Source organism: Acomys russatus, chromosome 2 (genome assembly GCF_903995435.1).
Source record: "Acomys russatus chromosome 2, mAcoRus1.1, whole genome shotgun sequence".
NCBI lineage: Eukaryota > Metazoa > Chordata > Mammalia > Rodentia > Muridae > Acomys > Acomys russatus.
Genome location: NC_067138.1, coordinates 20,518,750 through 20,540,636, shown reverse-complemented (window position 1 = coordinate 20,540,636; position 21,887 = coordinate 20,518,750). Strand labels below are relative to the sequence as shown.

Sequence of the window (21,887 nt, the reverse complement as noted above, 5' to 3'; positions counted from 1 at the left end):
ACAATAACTATCTATAACCACAAGTTAGAAGCCAAATAGCATGGTTTTGTCTCTTCCTATTTTGTTGCTGTTTGGAGATAAGGTTTCACATAGCCTAAGCTAATCTTGAACTTCTGATCCCTTTGTTTTCCTTGTAAAATCACAGGCATAGTACGACAAGCATGGGCCACCACACTCAGTTTATACAATCTTGGGGGATTGAATGCAGGAAAAGCACTCTAAAATCTAAGGCACATACCAGGTTCTTTTACACACACACACACACACACACACACACACACACACACACACACACACATTGATATGCTGGCCACACAGAGGCTACAGCTGGTGACCTGATGAAGAGACACCAAAGAGACACACAAAGAGATTCATAAGAATTCACAGCAAGCAGGAGCATGCTTCCACAAATTCCCTGCTGCCTCCCACCACCAACAGTGCCCGCAGCTCTACTCTAATGATTAAGACTTAAAAAAAAAAAAAGCTGGAGAGATGACTCCGTGGTTAAGAGAACATGGGTTCAATTCCCAGCACTCATTTGGTGGTGCACAGTCACTTGCAACTCCAGTTTCAGGGGATAAGACACCTCTTCTGGCCTCAATGGGCACCAGGTCCACATGGCTCATAGACACATACATGCAGGGAAAGCATCCTTCCACATAAAACAAGTTAAAAAAGAATCTCCAGCCATGCGCAAAGGCTTAATTTCCTTGCCTAGCATACACACCAAAATTAAAGCACTTCCTTTTTATAGCTTAATTTGAAAGGATTACTTCCTACTTGCTTGGGCTTGGCAGCAAGATTTTTTAAAACATATACAAAAGCCAGCACCACGACACTTGGGAGGTTGAGACAATTGCCGTCAGTTTGAGACTGTCTTGGACCATAGAAGTAACAAAATATCCAGGACTATATAGCGAGACTTTGTCTCAAAAACTTTCAATTCACTACTTTGCATTAGTGCAATTGTTTGAAATTAGAAAATCCAATAGCACTTTCTAGTGAAAATTTAAATATTACAAAAATAACAGAATAGAAATAGAAAAAAATTAAGTTTTGCTGAGCATATATGTGTGAGAAGGTAAAAAAAAAATCTTATTTGCCTATTTACAGAAACCCTGGGGAATTAAGGCTCACTGTCTTACAATGGGAATGTTTATCAGGAACCAGAGGAGTCTATGGATGACATAGGACTACCCACAGCAAAGAAAAGCTAGTCACAGCCACAGTGTGTGGGGGCCAGTGCTCCATAGTGGTAAAAATGAGCCCAGACTTCCTAAGATCCCTGGATATCTCTGTGGTTGAGGCTGATTATACAGGAGGAACCCTGGAGGACCAACAAAATAAAGAAAAATTAAAATACCTTCAACTGTAAAATATTCCAGTCAAGATACCACTTTGGACTCCTTGGTTGCCAGATGTTCCACCCAGATGTCAATGGTACTTAAAGTGGAGGCAGCTGGAAGCAATCCTTTACTGTGAGGTAAGAGGGGGCTGCCAGGCGCACATACCTTACTGCTGTCACCATCCATCCCCCCCAACCAACATGACCATGTCTGCATGCCATTTGGGTCTGCTGAGTCATTTCTAACATACAGTATCTGTTTAATTGCCATCATTTGTGCACCAGCTAAGTACCAGTCACATGACCTGCCATGCCCTAAATATTCAAACATTCCCTCAATTAATCGACTAATGAGAAAGTAAAGAAAATGGATATTTTAGTGTTTTCTACTATAACCTTTTACAAAAACCCTCCTGAGGCCAGTGAGATGGCTCAGCAAGTAAAAGCACTTGCTATGCAAGCCTAACTCAGGATCGACCTGAGTTCAATTCCTGGAACTCACATACAGATGGAAGGAAAGAAGCAACTCCAAGAAAGTTGTCACCTAACCTCCACACATATGAATCATGGTACCCATGCATCCATAATCACACACACACACACACACACACACACACACACACACACACACACACACACACACGAGAGATGCTCACAAAGAGAGATGTGAGTGCACACGCACACATACACAGAGACAAATACACAGGCACACACAGATAATTGCTTAGCCTTGGAAATGGGAATTATTCCAGAGCCACACTCTTTTTGTATTTAAAACTGAACATCAGTGTTCAAAAGAAAACACATGCCTACGTTTATCAAATTACTGCACAACTGAGCTTTTTAGCTACCTTTATAACATGAAAGAGCTAGTATTAGAAAAGCCGCAAATGCTCACAGAAACATGGCACAAGTCAAAGGAGGTTCATGCTGCCCCTGTGTCTAAAAATGTGGTGATTGTCAAAACCTTTGGTTTAAGCCCTGGGGCACTGTCGTTTTCAGCCGCAAAATTGCCAATTGGTAACTAAGATGTATAGCAAAGTTTTGTTTTGTTTTGAATATATTTTATAAATTTGTTCATATTACACCTCAATTGTCATCCCATCCCGTGTATCCTCCCATTCCTCCCTTCTTCGCATTTTCTCCTTCCTCCTCTCCCCTATGAATGTGACGGAGGGGGTCCTCCTCTCCCTGTATATGTATAGCAAAGTTTTTTTTTAAATCATATGCTAACCTAATCCCCTTCCCATAGAAGAGGATTTGATTATTCTAGACTGGAGAGACAAAACAATTTCCCAAGGCTATTTGTAACATGCACTTCGGTCTAACTTTTTGTCACTAGGTACAACGAAGGGTAGGATCCCAGACAAGGGTGACACAGAACGGTCATAAAGCTTCAAAAAAAAAAAACCAAATGCCACTGCCCTGTTTAAGCAGCAAGGGCCCCTGCAGAATGCCGCAGAAGTAGAGCACCGTCAGAGCACATCAGAACATTGGAAAACTGTATGAACACAACAGTACCGTCTGCCTCCCCTGCTGTTTTGGCTAAGACAGTGGGATGAGCATTAGTCGCCACAAAACGCACAACTCTAGCATTCATTAGCCTTTAAGCAACTTAGTGAAGCCTCCCAGATGCTGTTTCCTTCTTTGGGAAAAATGGGCATAATTGCCAATACCTACAGCACACGCTTTAATTACATGGACTAAACAATGCCATTCATAGGCGAATGCTTAGTGTCTCATACTTTGCACACAATAAATGCCATGTATAGGCAGGCACGCAATTAGAGCACAAGAGAGAGGGGAGGGCTGTCAGGGTAGGACCAGGGAGCTTCAGGTGCATGTGATGAGGAGAGACGATTAAAAGGCCATAGCGTCCAATAGCTCATGGCTCATCCCACCAAAATGTCACCCTCATAATATTTCAGTCAAGCAGTGTGACAACTCTGTGTGCATGGGAACGACCCCAGAAAACCACAATAACAGCAACAAAAATCCTCAAGGTCTTTCAAAAAATTAACATCTGTGTTTAGAGGGTGAGATGGAACTGACTTATGACAAGGCAAAAAGCCCAAGAAGGGTTTTAAAGACATCACCATTCTTTTGATCTCACCGTAACTTGAAACACCTCTGCTCTCAATCAACCTGAGTTTTTCTTGAATTTACTTCCCATCTATGAATCAAACAACAATAGCAAGAGAAAGTGCTTGAGCCGTTGGGACGCACAGGAGACTGTGAGCCCCGAGGCGAGCACTGGTTGTGACCTTAAAACAGAAGAACTGCTGATAACAAAGGATGGGTGCTGATGGATGCTGGCACTAGAATGGAACTGTGTTCGGGTCCCGTGTTCCTTCTCTCATCCTGGAGTTGTATAGTGGGGGAGGGGTAAAAGGCCTTTGTGAGTCAGCCTCGGTTAGACAAGGGTCTCTTCCCTGCCGCCCGGAACTCCACACACAACCTTCCAGATACCACCAAATTTTTTCCTCCAAGAATTGTCTAGCTGGCCTCTCCTCTACCTGCACGTAAGAGATGCCCCCATCAGTTTGCATTCAATTCTCTTCAGCTGCAAACTGCCCCGGAGCCCTAGCGTGAAAACTGTACACGGGGAGGGCCACAGGATGACCTGGACAGCTCTGTGTTGGCCAGTGTGTCTGGAATAGGGACACACGTGAGTCAATCTCCACATTTTACCAAAGAAAAACTGTTTAATTGGAAAGATAGACTTCTGTGAGATGTGATGGTTCGTGTAGAAATCATCTCTGCCCATAGAGACTGAGACAGCAGCATCACGGGGTCCAGGCCATCCTAGGCTGCTCAGTGAGGTCAGTTTCAAAATGAATGAAGTTAAATACTGAAACAGTCTCTCTCTCTCTCCTCTCTCTCTCTCTCTCTCTCTCTCTCTCTCTCTCTCTCTCTCTCTCTCTCACACACACACACACACACACACACACACACACACACACACGTAACAATGGCATCCGATTGCAATGAGAAAATAAAAGGCCGAGTTTCCTAGTGAAATAAGCCTGGAGAAAAACACCCTCAGAATCCCACCCTGGAGAGGGGTCTTAACAGAGCATGCTGACATAGTACACGCTGACGTAGTCTGGATTTACTTCGCTACGAACCATCTTCCTCAGCACACCTTTTCATGTTGAAACTTAATTTGGGGGGGTGTGTGAAAGCACCGTTCAGCTTGGAATTCAGTCCCAGGCGCTCTTAGTTCCCCCACCCAACAAAGGCCAGTGTAAGAATTTAACTAGGGACAGGAGGCCTTTGGTTTTCTGTTGGCCCAGCTGCAGCAGGGTCTGGTGATGTAACGTCAATAAAGGAAAGCACTTTTGAAAGCAAAACGAGCAAAACACATTTTAACTCACAAGTTACAGCAGTCCACAGCCACATGTTATTTACCAAACAATTTACAACGCTGGACATACACCATTTTTTTTTTTGTGCCTTTCTATATACAAGAGGAAGCAGAGTGATTACCAGATATTTCAAATCAACTTCTCTTTTTACCAGACCTAAATTTTTTTCCTGTTTATTTTTAGATAATTCAAGCCCGCTCGGTTTATATGTAGGAATAGGAAAAGGCAGGACACCAAGCTAGGTGAAAGCTTACTATTCAAAAATATTTACTTATCTTTTGTTGATAAATTAAGCTATCTGCAGATGGAGACACTGGCCATCTTTAATACCACAAAAGAAAGTATTTAGAATATTACACAACACTGTAATTTCCCCAATATCTGAGAATCAGTTTTCCCACATTGCTGTGTCATATTTACTGTCAAATAACGTTTGAGTGGTAGGCCCTACAAGCACTCAGATAAAAAAAAAACTTCTAAAAAGTCAGCTTGACCTGACCAAAAAAAAAATCTAAAATAAAGTTCATAAAAACATCCTTTTAAATGTCATGCATCTCCAGTAATTCAATTGAAACCTATGCAAGTTTGTGAATGGAAAATCCTGATAATGTGGAATGATCAGGATTTTTACACCATCAACTTACTCACTTAACATTTTAAGGTCCATGTTAATCCGCAAATATACATTTGAATCTCACTGCTCATTTTATTTTAATTGAGATCGACCAAAACCCATGAATATGCAGCATTCTCCCCTTTCAAAACACAGTTAGTAAATATATCCCATGAATATAATCAAAATCAAAGAAAGAAAGCACATCCCACCACAATCCCCAAGGCAGCAGGAGCTGGCACTGCCCTGGGTGAAGACTTGGGTGTGACACAGGACTGCGCCACCACTCACTCCACTCCAACCTACGGACACAATGAGCATGTTTTCAAGTCGCCCTAGTGGCCGTGCCTTACCAGTGTAGATGCTGGCACTGGAAGCTGGGGTACCAAACTGTGACTCGATGAACTTGGGGATGAAGGTAATGAAAGCAGTGACAATGGCACTCTCAGCTGTGTATGACAAACTCACAAAAAGGAATGTCATGTTGCTTAAGATCCTGACAGCTGCTCTTGGTAGGTCTACAAAATGACAAAAATGATACATGAATGTTATAAACAATGGATGGGAAACAAAAGAAAACTGAGCTTTTTTGTATGAACTGAAAATAACTTTTGCACAAGGTAACAACAGAAAGCTTCTTTTGAGGAGAGGGCTTTGAGACAGAATTTCTCTGTATAGCCCTGGTGTCTTGGAACTCACTATGTAGAGCAGGCTGGCCTCGAACTCAGAGACCCACCTGCCTCTGTCTGCTGAGTGCTGGGACTAAAAGATTGCGCCAACACTGCCCTGCTTCTGATGATGCTTGAAACCAACTCTGTCCTTAGAGCTGGGTTTCCTAATTTTCAACCAGATCAGTGAAAGAAATAGCATAAAAAAATCACACCCAGACACTAGTGTCTTGATAAACAGTATCCAGCCTATGACTCCTATTTTTTTTAATTGTTTAAAGTGAATTATTTGCCCTTTTCATTAATTAAAGCACAGTTTTTGTTAAGATCCCTAAAGGTTCTTTAATATGCAAAGTACTTGTGAGCTAATCCTACATTATAGTTTCCAGTTCACCCAGCTACCACTATCCTGAGAAGATGCATTTCTCTTTATAGAATTCAATATATTATTTACTGTGTGTGTGTGAAAGAGAGAGAGAGAGAGAGAGAGAGACAGACGGACAGACAGACAGACAGACAGACAAAGAGAGAGAGAATGTTTGCTTAGATGTATGTGGGTGCCCTAGGAAGCTAGAGTTACTGGAGACACCGCAAGTGGGAGCAGGGAACTGAACTCAGGAAAGGCAACAAGCACTCTTAACAGCTGAGCCATCTCAAGCCCAGGATGCATTGCAGAACTGGGATGTCTTTGGTCCCACACTGCAGATTCTCAAAGCAGTGCAATAGATGGCTGGTGGTGGACATCTGATTTTTTGGCCTTGTTTAGGAAACAAAATATTCATAGCTAAAGCAATGGCAAGTCAGGCATTCCCAGGTGCTTTGGACTTAAAAACAAAAGGCCATGACATCCTAAGGGGATAAAGAACCCAGAGATGATGCTCAGCACCTTCTGGACAACCTCTCAAGGAGGAAGATCTCATCCTTAGGTCTATTTATCTCACAGAATGTGCTGCAGATACAACATCCTTTATGATATAAAAACATGGGAGCCATTGATGGCAAATGCTTAAACAAATGATGGTATAGCCATGTAATTGATTATAAGGCAGCATAAAAATAAAACAGCTGTATGCGCTAGCACAGAATAATTACAAAAAGTAATATTGATAAAGTAAATCAAGCAACAGAAACATGCACAAATATGTGAATATAGTCATATTTAAGTAAAAATAAAGCAAGCCAAAAGGATACATTTATAGGAAAACAGATGAGGACTTCTTAATACATTAATACCAAATAGCTGAGGACTTAAGTTCTACAGCAATGACCAAGGTTGAGAGAAGAATAAAAGAAAACTCTGTATCCCATAAACTTCTGTTTTGTTTTTGTTTGTTTTGGTTTTTTTGGGGGGGTTGGTTTTACAGAATCAATAGATGTACATTTGTAACTTGTTGTGCCTCCATGGGAAAGATCATCTTGGAAAACACTTATCTCTTACATCACAACATAGTTAAAGCCATTTCGTTAGTGTTAGCCAACTTTTATTGTCACTACATTTCACAGCCTCCCACTTACCAAAATCTAAAACTCATGAAGTAAAGAGAGAATTATCCAACATCGTTTCAAAATAAAGTTAAATGTAATGTAAAAGTCTCATCTATCCTTGTGAGGTTTAAGACTTTAAGGTGAAAGCTAATGTGTAAACTCGACCTTTAGCAAGGATAAACACAGAGAAAAACAACTGAACCATTTTACAATTTTTCCCTATAAACATTAAACTAAAATCTCATATACCTAATTTCAAAGTTAGTAAATTAAGATTATTAACATTCAAAGATTCTCACTTAGCTGGCATGTTAAAAGGCAGAATATTGAATCTAAAACTTCTAGAAGACAAGAAGCTTAAAACACAGCGATAATACTTGTGTCACACCATCTCAATTTGGTTTTTCATTTTATAATATATTTATTGTTGACTGCTGGTATTGTGTGTGTCTACATGTAAGTATATGCATAATAAGAAGCCACAAAGGGGTCACCCATGGTGTCCCAAAATGCAGGTGGCTGCGAGGAATGAGCTCAGGAGAAAATACAAGCATCAAAGATGCTTACTCCAGACACAAGTTACAGGCATTTGCCATAATCTCAAAGTTAATGAATCAATGGCAGCAGACGTTTAAACACAAAATGAAGTCACATTCAGATGAGCTGCTGATCACACTGTGACAGAAGAATGCCTGTGTATCCTCTGGAAACAACACTTCCATGCTTACTTATTTGGTGTTCATGGTGACATCACAAAGCATAATGAATATGAAGAATGGGAGTTCATCAATCTTATGTAGCCTCAAAATATTCCCCAATAAGGCAATAATTTATAAATTATGCATAGATTTATTGTATCCTACCTTTGCCTGGAGAAACCTAGCAAAAGCATCCTTATACAGGGTTAGTCTTCCAGATTATTAGGCAAATTAATACTATTTGCCCGGTAGAGTGTATTTTTCATAGTCTTTCATATGCCTTAAAAAGTACATAAACTAGTACATAAAAAGTACACCAAACCCCAAGGAATACGCTATGGAGATAACAGCCTGTCCTTTTAAGAAAAGGTTAAAGTTGAAGAAAAGGAAGATAAGAATCTGACCAAGACTGAGGGAGACCCAAAAACTAAACACGTTACGATCCAAGATTGACCTTGAACCTACAGGGCATCTTTGGAGACACAAGTCTGTGGGCTTAGATAGTGGAAATAGTTCCCTGCAGATTTCTGAGTTTTGATGGCTGCCCAGTGGTCATGCAGAACAGTATCTTTGCACTTAGGGAAAACACTGGGCAGTAGGAGGAGTGGGGAAGTATATGCCTGCAACTTCCAGGGAATACTGATTATTGGAGACTCAACATGAGGCACCAAGTAACCAGGACTCGGAGTGCCTTCCTGCAGCCTTTATCTATATCCAAAACTATTTCAAAAGCATAGCCGCAACAAGTGAGTTAGTCAGAGAGTTACTAAATCTACAGATTTGCAATCCAGTATCTGATTTTTAATGCTGAGACTATATTTTAGATTAATTCCTTGATGCTATGTGTAGTGTGTTGTTTTACAGGCGAAGGTCCCATGAAGATCATGCGAGAGGGGTGTTGAGTAAAGATAATGACGGTCAGGCTTTGATCATCTGTTACTAAGAAAAGTTTTCTAATCCAGTGCTGACAAGACAACCTAGCAAGTAAAGAAAAAATGTGTACTGCCAAGACAAACTCAGTGTTAAGGAGAAGCCAACATTAAAACCAAGAGATGCCTTCTACATTACATAGATGTTATGTAGGAAGAAACATACAACACAAAGCACATTCAAGAAAATGTAATATAAAGTGGACAATACTTAGAAAACACTTGTGGGGCAAGACGTAGGAGAAGGAGGGTAGGACTGGGAGGAGAAGAGGGAGGGACTACCACTGGAATTTAAAGTGAATAAATTAAATTAGTTAATTAATTAAACACTCATGGCCAGTCCAGAAGTATTCACCTTATATCCCAACAATCAGGAGACAGATACAGCTAGATCTCTGTGAATTAGAGGTCATTCTGATCTACATATTGAGACCCTGGTTTGATTTTTTCTTTTAAGAAAAAGACTTGTAAAATACATGCTAACAGCCAATGGACAGGACATTCTTCACAGTTGAGTAGAGAGTGAGGTTTGACTTTCACACGTACTCTGGTGCCTCATATTTGACCACGTCTCCTGGATGGGGAGGCCTGGTGGCACTCAGAGGAAAGATAGCAGGCTACCAAGAAGAGACTTGATACCCTATGAGCATATACAGGGGGAGGAGGTCCCCCTCAGTCACAGTCATAGGGGAAGGGAGTAAGGGGAAAATGGGAGGGAGGGAGGAATGGGAGGATACAAGGGATGGGATAACCATTGAGATGTAATATAAATAAATTAATTAAATATTTCAAAAAAAAAGACATGTTAACAGTGTTGGTAGGTCCTTTGCTCCTTCCAGACAGATGTCAATGGCAGTCCGGGTGGCCCTGTCATCTCAGCACATCTACACAAAGAGATCAATTGCATTCTATGCACAAAAGGGATATGCTGCAAGGAATCAGATTGGGTTCTCTCAATGGGCTCCCAAATCTTTAAAGTTTTAGAAAAGCTGAGATGTGGTATGAGGGCATTCTTGTGGCAATTGACAAGGGATGTCATTCATGAGAGACTGATCAATCCCCATGCAGATGGGACTACAGCTGGCTCTTCTCTGAAGCCTTGTAAACAGTAGACGTTGGCATGCTTGTCATGACCCAACCATCTGGCAAGCAGGTTCCGACACACATGAATGTTTTAAGTAAGGCTATAGTCTGAAGCATCTGTCAGACTAACGTGTTTGAAAGCAGCAAGCTTCTAATGACAGTCACTTGCAGCAAAGACGAAGGTGCAACCATCATTTCAAGGGGAAGAGGGGCACTTGCTGAGAATTTGCTCTTAGTGGGAAATACATCCCTTTACTGAGAGAACTGTGTGCACATAGCCACACTAAAGGTCACTCACCTCACCGTAGCTGTGCCTGCTAAAGCCACAGTGGAGTTTATCACGCTCCTACAGGAGGCACCAAAATATCCTTAGGGTGCATGTATTCACTACTATTCTTCATTACATTGCAACTGCAATGTATATTAAAAATAATATCTGTGTATGATAAAATGAAATGAGTGGCATGGGGACACCCTTTCTTTATGGGGAATGGCTAAGTTCAGAGAGCGTGAGTGGTAAAGTGATGGGGGTCTGTGGAGCAGGCACATGGGACGCACTGAGGGCTGGCCCATACTCAGCTGAATGGCAACTCTTTGAAGCTGAAGAAGCCTTCCGCTTCCTCTCCTAACCTACAAACTTCATTTTTAAAAATAAATAAAATAAATCTAAAACATTCCTACGATGTTTAGATAAGATTGCAAATAAAAACTCCATTGATGAATAATTAAAATGCTATTCAGAGACCCTAGTATTTTGTTTATACAGCACATAAATGGGAGAGGTCTTTGTAAGCTTCACTTATAAGTAACAGGGCAATCAATCGCTTCTATAAGTGGCAGCCCGAGGATTTTGACATGCTAGTTGCTATTACTAGGCAATCCATAATTTAACTTGACATTTTCCTCAAGATTCAAATCCATGAGTATGAACGCTAAATACTTGATGCTACTTACAGCATATTTTAACCATCCATGTACATTCTGATTTTTTCATTTTTTTAGTTGCAAGAAAATCCCTTCCCTAGCATCTGCTTGTATGCTTCTTTCCTTCTGCTGACATTCAGCTTCCAGGTCGATGCTCCTCTGTCTCATTTTTCCAAAAGTAAATACAACTTATCAATTTTATTCTTTCTTTCTTTTTTTTTTCTTTAAATTTCACTTCCCCAAGGAAATACCAACAATGTCTTTGACCTAGCTTCTGGCCTTACTCCTATCTCTGCCTCCTGGCCAAACCCACTGCCTTCCACAGCTAAGGCTCTGCAAGGTGTGATAGCCCCTCAGTGGCATTGGCCTCTATGTCATCAGTCACTATCTCTATACATTAAAATCACTTTAGAACAGTTTTTGAACCTTTCTTCATGGAGATCTGGCTCCCTCTTTGACAAGTTCTGGATGTATGACACACGCCATTTATTTCACTTACCATTACTGTACTTCTAAATCCATGGATGAGTCAAAAACCCGGGAGGGACACCAACCAGCATCAGATTTACCTTGTAGTATGAGACAAGTCTCATCTCCACTTCCAATGCATTATCTTTGAAACCAATGATCCCAGGGGCTCCCCAAATATAAGACCCCACTAGAGTATTCTAAGTCCTGAGCCGCCCTCCAAGGCACTGTGTACAGCACCTGCACTGATCTTCCAGCCTAGGTGAAGAATCGCTGAGCCACTCAACTACAGACACGTGGACATAAATGGAAATGTCAGTCCCAAAGTCATCGGTAAGAATCAACAGGCCACAGCACGCCCTTGCTGCTTCAGTTGAGCACCAATGAGCATTGTCATCCGGCTTTCTAAACGGAAACTCCCCGTGTGTGTAACTCCACACTCAGTTTGCACTGGCTACAAAACTGAGAGCTTTCGTCCTTAGGGACTCTTCCCCCAGCCTGTTGTCACCTGCCTTTTAGCACATCATTAATTAATATGTCCTAATAAAAAAGGGGGTGGCCTGCCACAACAAAACAAAGAAAGGATCAAGGGAATGAAGGTGAGTCTGAGGCTAACCTGGTCTACAAAGTGAGTTCCAGGACAGCCAGGGCCACACACAGAGAAAATCTGTCTAGAAAACAAACAAAAGGATGCTAAAGCCAAGATCCCCTGAATCAGGAATCCTGGGGGTTTTTGGAGAAACTAACAGAGGATGAATTTGAGTACCACTGTGCAGGAAAAGGCTTCTGAAAAGGGCGCTGGGAACCCATCCTCGGGCAAGTGTTGGGAACCCAACGACAGCCTTCAGTTAAAGGTACAAAACACAAATAAGTGCAGCCCAGTGAAGCTCATACACAAGAGGACCAAGGCCGTGTGGCCCACGCTGCAGCGTTTGGGAACCCACTTGCTGGGTTGAAACTTTGGCTTGACATTTTAATGCTTTACTTTCTTTGCAACACTTAACAAAGGCCACACTCTCTAAGGATGGGTAGCTTCTGGAAATTCCTATTCTAATCTGTCCTTCTGCCTCTCTCTTCCTGCTAACTCCTGTGCCTGTTAGCTGAGCCTGAAATCATGATGCATCTCCCTCCCTGTCTGTGGTGGTCACTCATCACTGTCAGCATGACTGGATTTAGACTTAACCTAGAAGACACGCCCCCAAGCTTATCTGTGATGCTATTTCCAGGAAGGCTTATTTAACTGAGATGAGAAGACCCATCCTGAATAAGGGAGGGACCATCTTACAGGCTAGGGAGAGAAAGACAGAGACAGACTGGAGCATAAGGGAGGGGAAGAGAGGGAAGAGGATGGAGGAGGAGAGGGGAGGGGAAGAGAGGGAAGAGGATAGACTGGAGAGGAAAGGATGGGAGGGGAGAAGACAGGAGGAGGGGAGGGGAAGAGGGGAAATGAGAGGAAAAGCAAGAAAGAGGGGAGGGAAGGGGAGGGGAGGGGAGAGGAGTGGAGGAGAGGGGAGGGGAGAGGAGAAGTGAGAAGGAGAGGGGAGGGGAGAGGACAAAGGCAAGAACAGCTTGAGCCCAGGCATTCCTCTCTCTGTTTCCTGACTACAGGTGTAATGTGACCAGCTGCCTCACACTCCTGCTGCCATGCTCCATGCCCCCACCACCACCACGTTAACAGACAGCAGCCTTCCATATTATGAGTCAAAATTAAGCCCCTTTAAACCCCCTTTTCTTCAGGTTGCTTCTTGTCCTTCTTGTCGGGTATTTGGCCCCAGCAACTAACTCACCCCCATTCCCATGTCAGCTGTCACATCCCACAGAAACGACCTTTCTTCCTTTCTCGCAACCATTCGCTCATTTAAGTGTCCAGGGGGTTATTTTAAAGCTAGGTGTGTGTGTGTGTGTGTGTGTGTGTGTGTGTGTGTGTGTGTGTGTGTGCGCGTGCACACGCGCGCATGGAGCCCAGAGTCTTGAACATGCTAAGCAAGCATTCTACAGCTGAGCAACATTTTCCGCCTAAAATTTCAGTAGAAATTTTCATCCTGCAACCCATACTAGGAAGAGCCCTGGGTTACCAGCGCCTTCACAAAGCAGAGTTAAAAACAAACGGTGAGAGCGTAGGAGAAGATCTGGGCTCATTCAGTCTGAATGCTAACAATGAGCTCCGTGCTGGGGTGAAGGTTCCTTGGTATTTTATTGTCTCTCTGTGGCTTTTGAGATTTATGCAGTGCTTTTTAAAATGGCGTGTTGATACATTATAAGAAATTACAGTGATCCATTTTGATGAGTCTGAATGCCTTCAGACCTTAAAATAAATACAAGCATTCATTAAATATTTACTGAGTTCCACTTGGTGGGGCTAACTCAGCAATGTGATGGGGAGGAGAAGATAGGGAAATCCTTGCCATGGTGGGGCTGGCTTTCTCACTGAGATGACGACAAAGACACAAGGAAGGTCCAAGTCAGCCCTGAATCACCCTGGGCTCTGCACCTGTGGTCTCAGCCAACCACAGAGAAAAATAACAGGAAAAAATTCATCTGTGCTGAACAGTGACTTTTCTTTCAGAAACATCATCCACAAACAATGTAGCCTATTCTCATGGTCTTTATATTGCGAAGGGCTAATCAGAAATCTAGAGGCAACCCAAAGTCTGTAAGAGGGTGTCAAAAACGATTGTGTGAACACTATGTACATGCACACAAGAGGCTTGAGTCTTCCTGGAGCCGATCTCCCATAGACCTGAGCATCACGGTGTGTGATGAGAGCTGAGGCGGAAGTAAAGAAGGGTGGGAGCTCCGAAGCATCAAAGGGGAGGGTGGAGATTCTTCTTTTTTAGGTAGGTTGAGTCGTTAAGGGAGGCCTCAGTGAGAAACATACTGAAGCAAACGAGGGACTGTGGAGAGGACCATCCCTTGCCTAGGAATGGCAGCTGAGTATGTCCAGAGCAGCAATGAGCCCACGGTGGTTGAAGCACAGTTTGTAGATGAGACTGAAAGAAGGGAATGGCATGGAAAATACAGGCGGGGATTAGGTCCAGGAAGTCCAAGAGGACAGGTGACTCTGAGTGCGATGGGAGAAGAGGGCCTCTGTGAACTAAGGAGTTAGAGTTACCAGGTGCCTCTGGCAACCGAATGAAAAGCACTTAAGCAAGCAGGGGCCAGTGTAGCAGGCTGTCTTTTCCTTGTCTTCCCGGCGAACCTCACCTAGGCTCTGTCCACAACCTTTTCCTTGGACCTCTCCTTCCATCCTTTAACCTACCTGATGTCCCTCTCAGAATGTTTTGGCAGCTCCCAATGAGGAAGGAATTCCAAGAAAGGCTGGAGTGCCTCAGGAATATGACCTCAACATGCACACACACACACACACACACACACACACACACACACACACACACACGCACGCGCGCACACACACACCTACCTCCCAAGCCTTACCATCCATGTGTCTGCCATATTTGCTCAATGTGTCAAGCACAAGAAACCTATTCAGCATTTCCAAACACATCTATCCTCTGCACTTCGTGCTGTACCAGGATGCTTGACTATCTCACCTCTACAGGGATCAGGAGGTTGGCTGTGTCCCTCCATGAAATGCAGTCTCCTACCCTCAGTCAGTCTCATCTTCTCTTTATGGCTCTATTGTGGTGCTGGGGGATCAAATCCACAGCTTCTACAGCTGGGGCACATCCTAGCCTTCTTGTGGCTCACAACGTGCTCTCTTTGTGCTTCCCCCGTTGTCCCAGCCCTGTCGGAGAATTCTGAAAAAATACTGCTCACTCATTTCATACCGGCCACAGCCAAGTCTGAAACCATATGGGATCTGCCTAGGTTCATCCCTACCTCACCACACTCACACCAGAACTGGGTTGAGTGTGCACTGCCACACTTGAAGTTTATAGATTCCAGGGGTCCAGACCCAGGTCCTCATGCTCACTCAGCAGGCACTTTACTGCCTGAGCTGTCTCCCAGACCTTACCATTATCCTTTGATAACAACAACAACAATAATAATAATAATCTGTAATTTTTAATAATTCTTCTAAAGTTAACTCATCACCTCCTAGTAATGACGCTATGTGACTATGATTATAAACATATTGAACACCAACACAGACAAAATTTTAGCTAAAGCAAATTCTATTTATGTTAAATCAATAATGCCAAATGATTAAGATTAAAACTAGGCACAAAGGAAAATTAACTGCCGCCATTTTTTTTTCCTATACAGAAAGATGCTCAGTTAAATGGAAAAGATTTTTAAATTCTAGGCCTCAAACCACAGGAAAATTGATCCATCTAAGTATTTTTGTTAAGATTTTGATGAGATCAATGTTAATCTCTTTGCTGAAAGGCGATGCAGCCAACACTGAAATGTTGGCTTTACTCTCTGCGGTGTTTTACAACAGCCTCATTCTACATAATTTATAAGAATCTAGGAACCTGGGTCAGATTTTTCCAATGTCTGAATCAAAGTGGGAAGCAAAAAGTAGAAAGTGAAATGGGTCTTCTTCTAGCATTCTCAGCAACAGAGCTTCTAAAGGGGCACCCTGCTACCCAGAGTGGCACGTCCTGCTGGCCCCAGGTACTTAAGAGGCTATAGCAAGAGGCCACCTGAATCCAGGGTCTCAAGCCAGCTTCGGTGACTCAGCAAGACCCTGTCTACAAATACAACAAACCAAAAAGGCACCACTCTGTGAAGCCTAAATCACTTTTCTTTTTAAGGAAGTACAAACCAATAGCTAAGCTGTCTATCTCCTCTTTAAAGAGGAGCTGATTGATATTGATGGACATAAAAATAAAATAAAATAAAGACGAAAGAAACCAAGAGAAAAGAGTATGTGGGACTCAAATTCAGACTTAACTCAGAATGAAATCTAAACCATTCTGTGATGTAACACCTTCCCCCCAGGAGCCTGGCTCTGTAATGTAAATTCCGCCAAGGCTGAGTTCATCCCTAGAGGTTGTATTTGTCCTTCTGCAGGCTGGATTAAATATTAGAATATCACTTCCAACAGCTGCTTTGCAGTTGGTACTCTAAGGTGTATAAGATAAATGAACTGATTCAAATTTCTTAATTAAACATCATCCCAACAGCATCAGTGTGGTTTAAGACATTTTTAGCGAGATATTTCCAGTATGTCCCATTAAAACAAACCAAGGTTGGGGGTGGTGGCTTATGCTCATAATCTGAACAGTCAAACGTTGAGAGAAGAGGATCAGAGGTCCAAAGGCAGTTTCAGCTTTATAATGACTTCAAGCCTAGCCTAGGCTGCATGAGACTCTGTCTTGAGCTCCCAATCTATAACCAGCTAGAGAATCTATTTTGCACAAGTAGAATAATAAATTAGTGGCACGTCCCATGTAGGAGGTTTACACAAATGTGGGGTCATTCATTCAAATCCAGAAAGGAGGTGAAAAGGAGAATTCACCAGAAATATGAGCAAGATAATCAGAGTGGAAACTGATCTCATAAACCAACAATCCACAACATGTTTAGGGGACACACACACACACACACACACACACACACACACACACGTGTGCACGTATGGAAACTCAGAAACCCACAATCCCTTGCAATAAAAGAAACTAATGAAGTAGCAAGTAAAATTCCACCAAAAAAAAAAAAAAAGGCATAAGTTCCACAATAGATTCTTCTCATGTTGATGTGATGGTAGAACCCCCCAGAAAAAGCTCTCGAGTTTTGAGGAACATTGGGAAGAGAATGTGGCAGAGAGCTATGAAAAAGAAAGGGCAGCTGAAGCATCTGGAAAAAGCCTCTGGGACTGGAGACATGGCTTAACAGTGACTAGCACTTTCTGCTCTTGCAGAGGACCTGGGTGAGTTTCCTGGTGCATAGCTCAAAACGCGTTATTTCTGCTCCAGGAGATCTGGCCTCTTCAAGCAGGAGGCATGCAAGTGGCATACAGATATGCATGCAGGTAAACACTCCTACACATACAGTATAAAATATAATGAATAAACCCAACTGATACACTTCACATTGACGTCCTAATTTATAAACTGTAAATACTTCTAACCATGCCTTTATCTCTTTCCTTGAATCTACTCTGTATTTCCCCAAATTAAGATTCTAAATGTATTTGTATGTTTTAAGTTACTTAACACCAACTTCATCATCTCAATTAAGTTGTAAAACCAGTTGTGGGGGCTGGAGAGATGGCTCAGTGGTTAAAAGTATGTGCTGATTGCGTAGAGGTCCCAAGTTGAACTCCCAGCACATCAAGCATCTCATAGCCACTTGTAACTTGAATTCCAGGAGACTCCGTGCCCTCTTCTGGACTCTTCCAAAGGTATCTGTACATGTACACACACACACACACACACACACACACACACACACACACACACACACAGTGAAATCAATGTAGAATCAGTTGTGTGGTTATCATAATGGTCCATACAATAATACAGCTGTAAAAGGATGGGCTGGCCTGCATGAGCTCAGGCCACATGAGCATCCAGAGAATGCCCTTGTGTTGCTGGAGTGCCCGAAGTCATTTTGGTAGTTACAACAGAACGCACTGTCACAAAGTCAGGGGAAGGAAGGCGATCAGATCAGACAGTTGCTCTTAACAAGTAGGTTTCAATCATCCTTAGGCTGTGGGGACAACTCTATGACACCTTAGTAACTTTACCCCATCCCTCTGCCTCACTGTATGCAGAGTCAAAATGTCACAGTCATTTTATCATGAGCACTTGATAAACACCCTGCTCTATAATTTATGCAAAGATGAACTCGGAGAATTCAGGAAATAAGACTGACAACAATGAACGGGAGTCACTGCGGGCGCCTTAAACAAGGAGTGCTTATTGCCATGACTGACTTTTGAGGAGCAATTTAAGGTGTTTAGGTTTTATATTGTTTAATCTAACTTTAATGAATTCTTTGCTGTTGTTACTATTATCATTTTCCTTTTTAAAACAGGGTCTCACTGCCTAGCTCTGGCTGGCTTGGAACCCCCTATATACACCAAGCTGGCCTCAAAATCTGCCTGCCTCTGCCTCTCCATATAGAAATCACCTTGCCCTGTCCTTTCCCTCCCCCCCTACTGTGTCCCCCCAAATGCTTGGATTAAATGTATGTCAAACTCATTGTTTTTATAAAAAATAAAAGTGAAAAAAATAGGACAGTTCAATCCACAAACACCCAGGACAGCCATACAGTGACAATTGGTAGAGCCACCAAAGAATAATATTTTTGCCTAGTGAATTTTCATAATTACCTAAGGATCACCCCGTGCTACCATACTGCTCCCCTAAAACAACCAGCCTTTACCCAGTGTGATCACAGTGTTAGAAATCAGACATCAGCAATTAAAGCAAATGCTACCTCAAGAGATGGGCTTCTTCTTGACCTAACGCAATGATTCTCAAACCTCCTACAGGGTGGCCACTATGTTTGGTTCTCATTTGTCTCTCTTCCTAACTGCCACTCTGTGTCATTGCCCTTCCCTGAACCTGCTGTTTCCCACCTCCCTCAAAAAGACCATTCTCTCAAGTTTCTAAAATGACACTTGTAGCACTTCCTCTCCTATCCAATACTTATCTGGCCAGCCATCACCAAACACCTGTGAGGGACACTGGTGTGAAGCCACACAATTCCTATTTGCAGGCTCTGCTTAGCATCACACTCAAGGCCCCAGGACTGCCCCCTACCGTTGAGTCATACCTCTTTGGACCCCCACCTGGCAGAGCACTGGCCTCAAGCAGTATTTACTTAGAGACATACTTTACCTCTGACATTCTTTCCAAAGCCCATTGAAGAAACTTTTTTGTTCACTTGCTCGCTCGTATTTGATTTCTCCTTGATGACATCATCGTCATCAACGACATCAGCAGAAAATTTTTTCTTTTTCTTGTGTCGAGGCGGAAGCTTTTTTGGAAAAGTAAACATTGGGAATATCACAAGAAACATTGCAATGGCACAAAGGAGGAATCCACTCCACCTAAAAAATTGGGAAATGTGAGTAGCATTTATGGCTTCAGTTTGGGAGTAAAAACAAAAACAAATCAGAGAAATAGGTTTGTCAGGATAAAACTACAGAGAAATCATGCTACCTTCATCAACTACAAGGCAGAAGGAAATTGAACAAACAGAGAAAATAGAGGTCATTTGCCTTTCTATGGTATGAATGGAAAATTCATAATTACGCTCAGACTATATAGTGACCATTATACTAACAACTTAATTAGAATGCCGTTCAAGAAGTCTGGATCTGCTAATATGGTCAATTCTGCTACAGTGTGCATTTCATAATAGTTTTTGTTTCATTTTGCTTTGCTTGAGCCTGAATCTCATGTAACCCAAAATGGCCTCAATTGATTATTATTTTATGGTGACACTGACTCTCCTGACTGCCTTCCTCTACGTCCTAAGTGCTAGGGATGACAAGGATGCACCATCACACCCAGCTACAAAAAATTTACTAGATACACAAAACATAACCATGAAAAAAAAAAGCCCATGCCTTGCCTTGAGGATACCTCTTTTTTTTTTCTTTTCTCCTTTTTTTTTTTTTTTTTTTTTTTTAAAGACAGGGTTTCTCCGTGTAGCCCTGCCTGTCCTTGAGCTTACTCTATAGACCGGGCTGACCTCAAACTCACAGAGATCCGTCTGCTTCTGCCTCCCAAGTCCTGGGATCAAAGGCTTATGCCACCACTGCCCAATGCACCCCGTTTCTTTTCTTAAAAGAAACCAAAAAGCTCAGGTCAAATGTGTTTTGTCTGTCTGTCTTTTTTATGCTCGTGGTTGAAGCTAGACCCCAACCTCATGTCCAGTGTGTTTTGGGTTGCTGATGTGTTCAAATGCTTTCTCAAGTGCTTCACAATGCATTGCTTGCCTCCACTTATCCAGTCTTTACAGTACTTGACAACATGATGGACGTCAGGACACTTAGAATTGATCTTTGTCGTGAAGAACCTAAAGCCATTGTAGGCCAAAGATGTAAGAAAAAGCCTCCCAGAAGTACAAGAGGGTTTGCAGCTGAGATTGAATCTTCTTTTGTAGTGTGTATGCCAGAAAGCTTCTGGGGGGAGGGGTAAATTGTTGTCAATCTAGTGGTTTGGCCAGGTTAGGGATTGAAATTTTGTGTTCAATACATAAATTGAAAAAGAAAAGGTTTCCAAATGGTGGCAGTGTTGGGGAACAAAACTAGGTCATCGTGGCTCTTTCAGAACTTGGCTGTTCACATGCCCTCATCAATCACTACCCGTAGTACACCCCCATTTGACCTCTGGCATTAACGTTCCCCAGGCCTCGTCACTAGCTAAGCCTCACATGCCCCCTCCTTGAGATGGCAGGCGGTGGACTCAGGATGTTCCCGAGCTGCATCATAGACACATATGGGTTCGGATGACGTCCTCACCACTTACTACCTATGACATCTTGGTGGGTTTGGATCCTGTCCTCACCACTTACTAGCTATGACATCTTGGGGGAATTACTTTACTTTTCCCAGTTGAATTTCTCATCTGAAAAGATGGTTTTAAAAAATGCTTCTGAGAGTCCTCAAATTTAAATAAGATGATGCTCATAAGAGACCTAATGAAATAGCCTCTCCAAACCAGCAGTTAGCATGCAGTAGCTTCTTTGGTTTTGTTTTTAATGTAAATATACTCTAGGGCTGGACTTCTAACCTTTCCCTAGCCTGTACTGATGCATAATCTCATGCAATCATTCAAAAAAAGTTTTTTCTTTTTTCCAGATGTTTCTTTAATACCAGTGTGTTTTGATATGGGGGTAGTACCCACGCCATGTGACATGTGTGAAAGTCAGAGGACATCTTTGTGGAATCAATTCTCCCCTTCAACCTTGATATGGGTTCTGGGGAGTGAATTCAAGTAACCAGGCTTGTATAACAAGCAACTTTCCCCATCAAGCTATTTTGCCAATCCTCGAGCTACACCCTAATGTACTGCCAGAAGAAGAGAAGAATTACAGGAAGCAAATAAAACCATGGCAGCCTGGGACTGACTCAAAGCAAAGCAGTCCGTATTCTTTAATAGCTTCAGGAAATAGCTATATGAAATATGAGATAATGACAGCCCTGAACGCACTGCTGAAGAGGACTTGCTCTCGGAGAAGCCATGACAGGAGAATGTCCGGCATACGTTGGAAAAAGACACTCAGTTAAAGGTAACATTGAAAGGCCCAGATGTTTAAATCCCATTTGCGAACCATTATTCAGATGGGCCAAAGGTGTGCAATAGGCTCACAAATGGCTCCACTCCTGACTTATGAAATGGGTGTGATGTTAAAGCCTTAAATGAGTATGTGTGTAAGG

General features: G+C 42.4%; 1 protein-coding gene across 2 annotated transcripts in view; it reads right to left on the bottom strand.

Annotated features, from left to right (window-relative positions):
• Positions 1 to 21,887, bottom strand: part of Slco5a1 (solute carrier organic anion transporter family member 5A1) — a 114,146-nt gene that overhangs the window by 38,983 nt on the left and 53,276 nt on the right. The window contains exons 3-4 of one of the 2 annotated variants that reach the window (XM_051158973.1): positions 19,339 to 19,550; positions 5,680 to 5,844 (exon numbers count right to left, since the gene is read on the bottom strand). In XM_051158973.1, the coding sequence (XP_051014930.1) occupies positions 5,680 to 5,844; positions 19,339 to 19,550 (377 nt within the window). The remainder of the gene's footprint in view (positions 1 to 5,679; positions 5,845 to 19,338; positions 19,551 to 21,887) is intronic. The other variant, XM_051158979.1, reaches the window with a different exon arrangement.